Here is an 11682-nt window from a genome sequence, read left to right on the forward strand (position 1 = left end):
ACACCACGAGGACCAACCCTTGCTGGTAGTTGCACCCCGGGATGATTCTCCTGGAGCCACCCCTCTGCCTGACTTTGGTGGCCGTGCTCCTCTGCGGGGTGATGCCTTTCTCCTGTTCAATAAACGGCAAAAAGCTGCCTGCCTCGTCCCAGCCTGCCCTCCCGGGCCCCGTGCGGCTCAGCCCACTCACACGCTGCGGCAGCGCGGGCTGACGGGTGCAGACGGCGATGATTTCCGAAAGCCCCTGAGAGCTCCGTGTCTTCTTCCCCTGATCTGGATTAGGCGACGTGGACGGCGCTAATCCCGCCCGCCACCAAAGCCAGGCGCCTCCGGGGCCGTGGGGAATTACTGCCGCGCCGTTAAGTAACAGCCGGGAGCAGCGCTGGCACGAGGGGGTCCCGGGGGGACGGGGTCTCTGCCACCACCCTGACTTGCTCCTGTCCTCGGGACGTGATGAGGGATGCAAGCACCAGCAGCCCACAGCCGCCAGCCCGGAATAAACCAGGCTGCCCAACTTCTCGGTGGCCCTGGCCACAGGTTCCTCTGTGTCACCAGGAGCCCGGGGGGATGCCGGCCCAAGAGGAAGCCTCGGAGAGGCTTGGGCAGACGGTGCTGGTGGAGCATCCCCGTGCCTGGGGCTCCTCGCTGTGGGGGGATGGCTCCTGAAGCCCAGGTGCCAGCCTGGGCTGTGCAAAGAGTCTGGGGAGAAACACGGGGGGGGCGCAGCCCCCGCTGCCCCACGTCCCCTGCAGCAGCTGGTGGCTGCAGCTCGTCTGTAATTAACGGGGCGCTGCAGCGCTAATCACCAACGCAGCCCGGGGCAGAGCTGCCCAGCACGTGCGGGGCCCTCTCACTGCCTGTGGCAGGAGCGAAGCCTCTCTGTGAACCCCAGCAGCCCCCCGGGACTGTCTGCAGCCCTGCCGCAGCCCCCCCTCCTCCCCGAGCCCTCCCCAAGCCCCCGCACCCTGGAGCCAATCCCCCCTGAACGCAATTAGGGGTGCCCGGCTCCCTTGGGCACCTGATGCCCGCGGCATTGCCGTCCCAAAGTGGCTGGAGCTGGCCCCACGTGGGCTGCGGTGCCCCCAGGAGCGGGCGTTTCGGTCGCTGCCACCCTGAGCACACCTCAGGGTGATGCCACGCAGCCTGCTCTCCCCTCTCCTGGGGCACAACCGAGGGAAGGGGCTCGGAGAAGACGGGGAGCGGGGCGGTGGTGGAGCCCCCATGCCTCTCCCCGCCGTGCTCGGGGCGCTGGGCCCCGCATGGCCGCCGGCTTCCCCTCGCCAGCGGGGCTGGAGCAGGAGGAGGAGCGAGGAGGCTGGTCCTGACCGCGGGGAGAGCAGAGCGCAGAGAAGGAGGAAGAGCGCGGGGCGGGCGCCGTGGTGCTGAGCGGGTGGCGCGGGGACGCCGCGCGGCTGGGCCCGGCCGCTGGGGACGAGGAGCGGGGCCACCGGGGCGGGTGCTGCGTGCCCTCTGCCCTGCTGCCGCCCCACCGGGCAGGACCACGGCGAGCACACCGGCAGGTAGCTCGGGGCTGCACCCCAAAAGCTCTGCTCGCCGCCCCCAGCACCCTGCCAGAGCCGCGGGAGCGCCGCGTCTGCGAGGGAGGGTGAGTGCCTCCAGTGATGTTCGGGGCCCACGCACCGGCGGGACGCCGGCATGGCCTGTCCTTGCCGTGCACCCGGACGGGATGGTGGCCCCGGGGCTGGGGCGGTGGCTTGGGGTGACCCTGCCACGGGTCACTGATGCGCGCCTCTCTGCCCCGCTGCACCCTGCAGGCTGGAGCCCCCGTCATGAGGAGCAGCCGGACCCCCAGCATCCCCCCGCAGCCTCCCCGCTCCTGCTCCTGCTGCACCGCCCGGCTGTGGGGCTCGGCACGGGGCGCCCCGTCCCCATGAGCAGCGCCTCAGCGGCTGCACGTCACCCGTCGGGACCCCCAGCCGCCTCCTCGCCCGGGCGCCGGGGGGCCGGGCCCCCACCTTCGCCTTCCCGACCCACCCCCGTGGGCCGGCTGATGTGGGGCTGGGACCGCAGCGCAGCGCGGCCAGCCTCCTGCCAGCCGGGGGGATGGCGGCGGCCAGCTGGTACCACCGGGACATCAGCCGGGTGGTGGCTGAAGACCTGCTGGCCAAGGCCGGCAGGGACGGCTGCTTCCTGGTGCGGGACAGCGAGTCCGTGGCGGGGGCGTACGCCCTTTGCCTCCTGTGAGTTCCCCGCCTCCGCTCTGCTCTTGGCATCCTTCTGGTCGCTCGATGAGAAAGGACCTGGCCCCCGTCTATGGGGATCGGTGGGGCTGGGGGGTGGTGCAGTCCCCCCCAGCAGCGAGGCAGGGGTTAGGGGTGGGGGCAGTAAAGTATTTGACAGCCTAAGGGATGTGCACGGGATGCAGCCGCTGGTTCTGCTTCGGTCAGCGCTGACACCGGGGTATCGGGGCGATGCCCAGCTTGGCTCAAGGGAAAATCCTGGCAGAAGCCTTGGCCAGGAGCCCTGCCCGGCTGCCAGCCCAAACTCAGCACCCCCAGGGCACGCGGGGGGCAGCACCCCAAGCCCTTCGGGGCTGCCCACCTTCGGGTGCCCACGCTGCCCGCCCAGCCCCTGCGTGGGACAGGAGAGGCGGCCGGCACAGCCCTCCCTCGGCGCACACAAACACCCCCTCTCTGTCCAGCCCCTGGCGCGCCGGCATCCGGACCACGGCGCCTGCTGTTAACTTCTCACGTGCCGGGGTTTCGGCAGCCCAAGCGCCAAAATGTCACTGCCGGTCAGCGGCACCGTGGGGCTGGGGGCTGCGGTGCCCGCCGGGACCCTCCTGCAGCCCAGGGACACGTCCGTGGGGACAGGAGAGGCTGGGATGGTGTTGCACGGGGCGGTGCCTCTGCGGGTTTGGAAGGATGCCCCCCCAGCTCCCCGTGGCTTTCCTGGCCAGGCGCGAGGTCCAAATTGCAAACACATGGTGCTGGGGAGCGCGGGGGTGCAGGGCACGCCGGGGGCAGGGCGATGATTTTATTTCCAGAAGCAGGAGCTGAGTTCCTCCGTCTGCAAAGGGGACAGGGTGCAGACGCTCGGCTCTCCCCCAGGTTCCAGCGGCACGTCCACACCTACCGCATCCTCCCCGACGACGAGGGGCTGCTCTCCGTCCAGGTGGGTGGCAGGGGGCCGGGTGCTCGCCGTGCACCCTCAGGAAGCAGGTGCGGAGGGGCTGGGAGGTTCGCTGCCGCCTCCAGCTTCTTCTTCTGCAGGGCGCCCGGCGAGGTGGAGCCTGCAGCTCCCCGCGCCCTGCGAGCGGTGCGGTTTGCTTTTTGCACGAGCTGGCTGCAGCGCGGCACCACAGGATGTGCGAGCTTTGCACAGACCCTGTCTGCAGCGCGGCCCGGCTGCGAGCGGTGCCGCTCCGGCAGCCTCGCAGCAGCCGCCTGCCGCTGCTGCACCTGGGGCAGCTTTGCAAAATATTTTCCCCCTTCCTGTCGCTGTCACCGTCCTGGCCGTGAGAGCGGGCAGAGCATCCCCTGCTGCCCACCCACACCAGCCCAGCCCTGCAGCCCCGCTCGCTGCTGGCTTGGCCTCGTTGTTCCCCTTTGGCGTCCCTTCATGGTTTCTCCTGGTTCCTGACCCTCTGCCACCACCTTTCTGGGTCCCTAAAACTGCCCCGCTCTGCTCCCACATGTGCTTCCCGAGGGGGTATCCCTGTCTCCTCTCCCTCCGTGTCCTCCCGTTGCCCTGCAAGGGTTGGCATCCAGCTGGCACCCACAGCTCGGCACGGGCCCTTCTGGGGGACAGACCCCAGCCGGCACAGCAACCCGCCTGGGGGTGCCCCCATCCCGCAGAGCCCGTGGACGGGGGGGACATCCCATGCCACCATCCCCTCTGCCTCCCCAGACCATCCAGGGCATCCAGGCCAAGTGCTTCCGCACGCTGCCTGACCTGATCGGCGCCTACCAGCAGCCCAACAACGGGCTGGTGACGCCCCTGCTCTACCCCGTGCACCGGCCCCGGGACGCGGCCGACGAGGACTCGGGTGAGCGGGGCCGGGTGCTGCGGGACGGGGCGGCGGCGGGGAGGTGCCCGTGCTGAGCCGGGTGTGCTGTGCCCGCAGACGGGGAGGACGGCAGAGGGAACCAGGCAGGCAGCGCCGTCCCCGCTGGGGGGTCCGGGGGGAGCACGGGGCTCGGCGCTCCCCCTTCCCGGCCCCACATCTCGCAGCAGCTGCAGCTGAGGCTGCAGGAGCAGGTCCACAGCAGGTAACGTCCCCTTCCCTCCCGAGGGACTGCAGGGGTGGGCACGGCCGTGGGGAGAGGAGCAGGGGGTGGTGGCGCTTCCCAAAAAGTAGGAACTTCGTAAACCCTGAGCGAGGTGCCAGGGGCTGGCACCGCTCCGAGCCCGGGCACCTCCGCTCCCAGCCACTGCCTCCCCCTGCAGCCCAGCCAGCGACTTCATGGGCTTCATGGCCGAGTACCTGACCCAGCACCTGCAGCTGGACCTGGAGGCGCTGCGCAACGGGCACCTGCAGCTGCGCCACCTCAGCACCGCCCTCGTCACCGCCTGCAGGGCGCTGCACAGGCGAGTGGCCTGGGGGTGGCGGGGCAGGGGACAGCACACGGGCAGCACTGCAGGGCACTCGCCTCATCTTCATCCCATCCCCGTCCCCATCCCCATCCCCATCCCCATCCCCATCCCCATCCCCGTCCCCGTCCCCGTCCCCGTCCCCATCCCCGACCCCATCCCCTGGGCAGCCTGTGCCTGGCAGATCATCGCCACCGTGCTGGCTCTCATGCTCATCCGCCTCTCTGCAGTGAGATCGACTTCACGCTGGCGGGGCTGGAGACCCTGGCCAGGGTGTTCGACCCCCCTGCGTCCCCTCGCAGCCCGGCCAGGGAGCAGGTGAGGCCCCGGGGGCTCATCCTGCCTGGGTATGGGGAATTCTTTGGGGTGGTTTTAGTGCCTGTCTGCACCCAAGGGTGCTGCATGCCCTGCGTGCTCCCTGGGCACTGTGTGCCTGCTGGGGACACGGGGTGGCTCCCTGCTGGGGACAAGCAGGGATGGCGTTTCTGTACCTGGTTCAGGCAGGGGGGAGCTGGTCCCTGCCAGCCTTGTTGTGCACCCAGAGCCAGCGGGGAGGAGCACACAGCCCCATCTGCTCCCGGTGCCACGCTGCTCCTGGTGCCACGCAGCCCAGCGAGTGCCCGTCCCTCTCCCCAGGGTCTCCTGGCCAGCGATCCCGACCTGGAGCTGCTCCTCAACAAGATCTCTGCCGTCAACCACCTGCTGTCATCGCTGGAGAAGAAGGTGCCTGGTCCCTGCGTGCTGCAGGGTGGGGAGGGGGGCACGGCCGGAGCCTCGCTGTGCTCGGGCAAACTCATCAGCTAATTGAGCCCTCCGACAAATTGCTGGGCAGCTGAGATGTCCCCATGACGTGCCAGACCCCTGGCCTCTTCCCGTGGTTAGGGTCCCCTGCCGTGGGCTCCCAGTCACACCATTCCCCCAAACTGGGGACACCTCAGCCGTCCCCAGGCCATCACCTGCCACCCAGCCCGTCCCCAGCTCTCGCTCCTCTCGCTGCCAGGTGCTGAGGTCCCTGCAGGAGACGGTGTCGCGGCACAACCTGGCGCTGCCCAGCCTGGCGGCCCCGCCGCCGGCCACCAAGCCCCTGGCCGTGCAGTGCTTCGAGGTGAGGGCATGGGGGGGGGGGGGCACGGGGTGGTCCCGGAGCCGGCGTCGCTCCTGGGTCGGGGCCGACCTGGGAACCCCTCCTGGTGCCGCAGGTGAAGGTGGGCAAGTCGCAGCGGGCAGCCCTGACGGTGGACGTGGAGCTGGGCACGGTGGCCATCACCAAGAAGGGCAGCGGGTCTCCAGAAGAAACCATCCCGCAGGACAAAAGTAAGGGGCTGCCACCCGCCGGCTGCAGGAAGATGCGCTCCCTGCGCCGGGGGGGTCCCTTCCTCACGGCCGGCGTTCAGTCCTGCAGCTGATTAAATACCAGAGCGTGCAGAGCAAGGTGAGGCTGGTGTACGACCGCGACCCGCAGAGGAGCCTGAGCAAGGACTTCGTCTTCCCCAGCGCGCGGGTGAGCCCCGCTGGCTGCGCGCGGGGGGTGTCCCACCAGCCCCTTTCCCCTCCTTTTTCTCCTCGGAGAGGCCGTTTTGGGAACACGGACCTGTCATTTAGCCATGCAGTGAATAGGTGGTCTCAAGGTCCAGGCCACCCCCGTGAGCCATCTCTGGCGCCTGGGGGCTGACGTCCCCCTGACCCAGCCACCTTTTAGGGTGCTGTGTTCCCCTGCACCCGGGTCCAGCACCAGGGTCCTGTGCCCCCATATGTGCCCTGAGCCCCCCCATATCACCCACAGAAGCGAGAAGCCTTCTGCCAGCTGCTGCAGCTGATGAAGATCCAGCACTCCAACCTGGACGAGCCCGACCTCATCTCGGTGTACGTCGGGACGTGGAACATGGGTAAGGGGTCTCGATAAGGTCCCCATGTCCTGGGGGGGGGGCACACTCACTGTGAGCCTGGGGCGGGTGCTGGGAGTCTGCGGGGAGCTGCCCTGGGAAATGCAAGGTCTGAGCTGCTCCTTGGTGGGGGGAGGACGGAGAAGACCCCGGCCTGGCCAGTTTGGGGTTTGCCCTGTTGCAATTTGCTTGCGCTGCTGCTGACGGAGACGTGGACGCCTGGAGGGTTTCACATCCCAGCACAAGTCTGAGATGTGCACGGGCGGGCCGTGGTGCTGGCGTGATGCTTCCTGTCCCCAGCGGGCCCTGGAGACGCACAGGGCAGGAGCTGGGGGTGGAGAGGGGCTCGAGGAAGTCACCCACTGTCCCCGTCCCCCAGGCAGCGCCCCGCCGCCGCGCTCCCTCGCCTCCTGGCTGACCTCGAGGGGCTTGGGGCGCACGCAGGACGAGACCACCGCCTGCATCCCCCACGACATCTACGTCATCGGCACCCAGGAGAACTCCCTGGGCGACCGCGAGTGGGTCGAGTTCCTGCGCGCCTCCCTCAAGACGCTGATGGCCATTGACTACCGAGTGGTAACGGGCACCTGCTGGGGCTCCTCCAGCCCCGCCGTGCCGGGGTGGGGTGGCACCGGGGCGGGCAGCTCACCCCCGTGCCCCGCAGGTCGCCCTGCAGTGCCTCTGGAGCATCAAGATGGTGGTGCTGGTGAAGCCCGAGCACGAGCGGCGCATCAGCCACGTCCACACCTCCAGCGTCAAAACGGGGATCGCCAACACGCTGGGTAGGGAGGGGACGGGGACCCCGCGGAGCCGGGGGGCTGCCCCACGGGACTCCGAGCCCCCCCCTGAGCTCGGTGTCCCCATAGGGAACAAGGGGGCCGTGGGCGTCTCCTTCCTGTTCAACGGGACCTCCTTCGGCTTCGTCAACTGCCACCTGGCCTCCGGCAGTGAGAAGACCCACAGGTGATGGGGGGCTCGGGGGGTGGGTGTGTGGGGTGCCCCGCTGTCCCCGGCCCCTTCCCGGCCCCAGCTGGCAGGGGCAGGGTGCCCCGTGGTGTTTTTTTTGGGGGGGGGGTTGATGTGCGGCTGCCATCCCCCCCCCCGCGCGGCACAGGCGGAACCAGAACTACAGCGACATCCTGCGCTCCCTGGCACTGGGCGACAAGCGGCTCAGCGCCTTCGACCTCACGCTGCGCTTCACCCACCTCTTCTGGTTCGGGGACCTCAACTACCGCCTCGACATGGACGTGCAGGTGGGTGCCCCCCGGCACCGCCCCCGGGTGCCCCTGGGGCACCGCCGCTCACCGCTCCTCCCTCCGCCTGCCCAGGACATCCTGACGCACGTCACCAAGAAGGAGTTTGACATCCTGCTGGCCGTCGACCAGCTCACCCTGGAGCGGGAGAAGAACAAGGTGTTCCTGCAGTTCAGTGAGTGCAGGGGGGCACGGCGGTGGCACCCAGGGACCCCCGCTCCTGGTGCCACCTCCAGCACGTGGCGGTGCCTGCACAGCTCTGTGCGAGATGCCAAAAACCCCGGGGGACATCGGTGTGCACCACGAACCCCCCCGGGGCAGTGTCCCTGGAGGCAGCACCACGGGAGCATGCAGCTGTGGGGACAGCCAGAGATGCTGTCCTCATGTCACCCGTGTGTCTCCGTCCCCAGGAGAGGGTGACATCTCCTTCCCACCCACCTACCGGTACGAGCGGGGCTCCCGGGACAGCTACATGTGGCAGAAGTTCAAGACCACGGGGGTGAGTTCCCAAAGCATCGCGCCGGGAGACAGCAGCCCGACCCAGGGAGGGGACCTAAATCGGCTGCTCTTCTCCCTCCTAGATGAGGATCAACGTCCCCTCGTGGTGCGACCGCATCCTCTGGAAGTCGCACCCCGAGACCCACCTGGTCTGCAACTCCTACGGTGAGCGGGACGGGGCTGGGGCTGAGCCTGGCGCAGCCGGAGCTGCCCGGGGCTTGGGGACAGTCACAGGCTGTCCCTCCCCTCCCCAGGCTGCACCGACGACATCGTCACCAGCGACCACTCGCCCGTCTTCGCCACCTTCGAGGTGGGCGTGACATCCCAGTTCGTGCCCAAGAACGGTAAGGACAAGGCGACGGGGCCTGTCCCCGCGGGGACCTGGGCACCCATCCTGCACCCGCCGAGCCCCCGCGCCTCCCGCAGCTCCCGGCAGCAGCCCCGAGCCCCTGGCCTGCATCGAGTGGGAGAGCATCGAGGTGATCGTGAAAACCGCCAGCCGCAGCAAGTGCTACATCGAGTTTCACTCCTACTGCCTGGAGGGTGAGGTGGCCCCGCGGGGACGCAGCGCCGGGCGGGGGGGCTGTGGGGTGGGCAGGCTGTGCTGCCGGCACGGGGCTGGAGCTGTGCCCCCCCTCCCCGGCTCTCTCCCCACAGAGGCTCAGCGGAGCGGGGAGAACAGCTCCCAGAGCTGCGACGTCCCCGGCTTCCTCAAGATGGGCTGGTCGGCCAAGCAGCTGCCCGTGGTACGCAACGCACCGCGGAGGGCCCTCAGCATCCTGCTGCCTCCTCATCCCCGTCCCTCTCACCATGCCGTGCGCGCACCCTGCACGGGGCGAACCCCGAGGGGCACAGGGGGCTGTCACTGTCCCCCGAGGACAGAGCCCAGCCGTGCCCCCTGCCCCGCAGCAGCCCCCCAGCACCCCTCTCTCCTCGTGCAGCTGAACCCCATCCTGCCGGACCTGGAGTACCTGGGGGACCAGCACCTGCTCCTCAGCATCAAGGGCGTGGAGAGCTGCGAGTCCTACGGTGCGTGCGGGATGGGGGCACGGGCAGAGTGCTGCTGTGCACGGGGTGGGGGCTCGCTGGCCCCCCGGAGCCACCCCATTAACGCAGCCCTGTGCTGTGCGCGCAGGCGAGTGCTGCATCGCGATGAGGTCGATGATCGGCAGCATGGCCCAGCAGTTCGAGACCTTCCTCTTCCACCGAGGCGAGGAGACGGGCTCCATGCGGGGCTGGATGAAGGTCCGGGTCCCCAAGGAGAGGCACAGCACCCGCGAGAGGCTCTACGGTAAGGCGGCCCCCGTGCCGCCCTGCCCCTGCCACGCAGGGCCCGTCTCTCCGGCACCCACGTGGGGGAAGAGGTGACGCTTCTGTGCCTCTGCAGAGTGGATCAGCTTTGAGGAGGAGGACGATGCTCCGGCAGCGGACACCCCGACGTGCCCCAAGCCGCCTCTCAGGTACCCCACTGGTGCTGCCCCCCCACGCACCCCATCCCCAGGCGATGCTGAGCCCTGCCCCGCCGTGCCTCGCAGGAGCCGTCCCCACAGCCTCCCGGAGGCCAGCAGCTACACCAACCCGGCCTACTTCATCTTCGAGGGGCTCCCCACCGCGTGGGCGCTGGGCACCGGAGAAGCCCCCAACACGCAGGCGGAGAGCCCGACGGGGGGCCAGCGGCGCCGGAGCCCCCTCAGGGCACGGGTCCCCTCGCCCTCGCCCCGCGGGTGCCTGCTGAGCCCCCCTGGCGTGGGCAGGCAGAAGCGACCCAAGTCGGCCATCCTGGAGAGGGACGCGCCAGCAATGGGCGACTGCTCGCTGACGGCGCTGCACATGGCCACCTGCCTGAGCCAGCTGGACCGGCTGGCCCCCGGGCGTGCGGGGGACAGCCACAAGGTGCTGCTGCGCCAGACCCACAGCGCCCTGGAGCCGCCCCCCCGGCGCTCCCCGGGGGTGCCGGGGCGCACCACGGATGCTCTCCAGCACGGCCACCCTGGAGAGGTACCGCCACGGGGAGGGGGACGTGCTTTTGGCTACCGGGCCACCGACAGACGCAGGTGGGCCCTTTTGGTCCCGCCGTGATGCTGCTGAAGCCTTTCCCTGTTCTTCTTTCCCCAGTGGCCCTGCGACAGGTCCCGCAGCGCTGGCGTGGGGCTGGGCCACCTCGGCGTGCGGCAGTACGAGGAGGGGCTGTGCGCGCACGGCTGGGACGGCCCCGAGTTCTTCAGGTACCCCCCGACCCTGGAGCTGGCAGCAGGGGGCACAGAGCACACCGGCACCACTGCCCCCAGGGTCCCTGGCAGAGCCCCGCGCCCTGGGGGGGACGAGAGGTGAGCCCCAGGGCAGGGCAGGGCGCAGGAGGCCGGGGGTGCACCCGCCGTGTCCCCAGGTCCTCGTGCAGGCCTGGGGGGTCCCCGCTCCCGCTCGGTGGCTTCCCGGCAGGGGCTCTCTCTGGCCACATGTGTAGGGACGGCACCGAGCAGGACCTGCTGGAAGCCGGGGGGCTCAGCCCTGCCCTCCGCAATGCCCCCCCATGGTGAGGTGCTTGGGAACCCCTTGGGGAGCCTGCAGCGCAGAGCCTGCCTTAAGCCTAGGGCCTAGACCCAGACGTGTGGGACTGGGAACATCCCACGGGGGTTCTGTCGCCCACCTCGCCTGGGCACAGCCAGCACCCAGGGCCGGACCTCCTGGCCGTGTGCCCGACCTGCCTGGGCCCACCAGTGGGGGACTGGTGTGCCTCAGCTGGACAGCCTCGGGAAGCGGACATGGGGATGGATGCTCTCCGGGTGTCACCGCACGTCTCCGGCCTCCCTCCCCTCCCCAAAGCAATGGAAGGACCCTGCTGAGCCCCCCCAGTGAGGAGGACAGAGGACATGGGGCTAACGGAGGCCGCTCAGGAGGTGGGGACTGCTGGATGCTTTGGACCCGGAGGCCCTGAGCACCCTCTTGCCTTGGCCGCATCAGCCGCTCCCTCGTCCCGCCGCTCAGCCTGGCTGGGCCCACGTTCCCTGAGGATTTCTCCTCCAGCAGCTGCTCCCGGGGCTGCGTTCGGTTTCTGTACGAGGTGCACCTTGCTGCTCCCACCTGCAATAAAGTCTCAGGGTTCGGAGGACGCTGGGGTGTGCGTTCGTGTGTGCAGCTGGGGGCACGCGCTGCTCCCCGCAAGCCACGGGGAGCACCGGCACCCGGCTGGGTGCTGCCCTCCTGGAGCAGGGACCCCGCTGCTGGGGTGCTGAGATGGCCCCAGTTTTGGGGACACTATGCCCAGAGATGGCCCCAGTTTTGGGGACACTATGCCCAGGCTGGCCTCAAGGTGGCAGTGGCCACCTTTGTCCCCAGGAGAGCCCTGCAGGTCTGGGGTGCCAGGCAGGGTCAGCACCCCCGGGGGCAAGGGCGCTGCTGGGACCCCCCACGGCCGGGGCTGGATGTGGCACCCCGTGGGGCTGGGGGCTGCTGTGGTCCCTGTGGGATGGGGGCCGTGGTCCCCAGGGGTGAGG

The 11682-nt window shown here is 69.7% G+C and overlaps 1 protein-coding gene across 1 annotated transcript; it reads left to right on the forward strand.

Moving 5' to 3' along the window:
- Window positions 1-1358: 1358 nt before the first annotated feature.
- Window positions 1359-11297, forward strand: LOC106042953 (phosphatidylinositol 3,4,5-trisphosphate 5-phosphatase 2). Its single transcript, XM_067005117.1, has 28 exons — window positions 1359-1606; window positions 1776-2201; window positions 3072-3135; window positions 3871-4009; window positions 4088-4232; window positions 4411-4551; window positions 4785-4872; window positions 5191-5277; window positions 5555-5659; window positions 5754-5868; window positions 5949-6055; window positions 6338-6440; window positions 6817-7013; window positions 7102-7219; window positions 7304-7400; window positions 7552-7690; window positions 7766-7865; window positions 8101-8189; window positions 8272-8353; window positions 8443-8532; window positions 8615-8731; window positions 8846-8934; window positions 9130-9217; window positions 9324-9479; window positions 9576-9648; window positions 9724-10186; window positions 10304-10515; window positions 10653-11297. The coding sequence occupies exons 2-28, from the start codon at window positions 2065-2067 to the stop codon at window positions 10723-10725; spliced, it is 3414 nt and encodes a 1137-aa protein (XP_066861218.1). The 5' UTR covers window positions 1359-1606; window positions 1776-2064; the 3' UTR covers window positions 10726-11297.
- The last annotated feature ends 385 nt before the right edge of the window (window positions 11298-11682 follow it).

The sequence above is a fragment of the Anser cygnoides genome, chromosome 13 (genome assembly GCF_040182565.1).
Source record: "Anser cygnoides isolate HZ-2024a breed goose chromosome 13, Taihu_goose_T2T_genome, whole genome shotgun sequence".
In the NCBI taxonomy this organism is placed as follows: domain Eukaryota; kingdom Metazoa; phylum Chordata; class Aves; order Anseriformes; family Anatidae; genus Anser; species Anser cygnoides.

Coding starts and splice junctions, on each gene's coding strand:
- LOC106042953 (XM_067005117.1), top strand. CDS start 2,065: ATGGCGGCGGCCAGCTGGTACCACCGGGACATCAGCCGGGTGGTGGCT. Junction 5,869..5,948: donor AACCATCCCGCAGGACAAAA/GTAAGGGGCTGC, acceptor GCCGGCGTTCAG/TCCTGCAGCTGATTAAATAC. Junction 9,649..9,723: donor TGCCCCAAGCCGCCTCTCAG/GTACCCCACTGG, acceptor CGTGCCTCGCAG/GAGCCGTCCCCACAGCCTCC.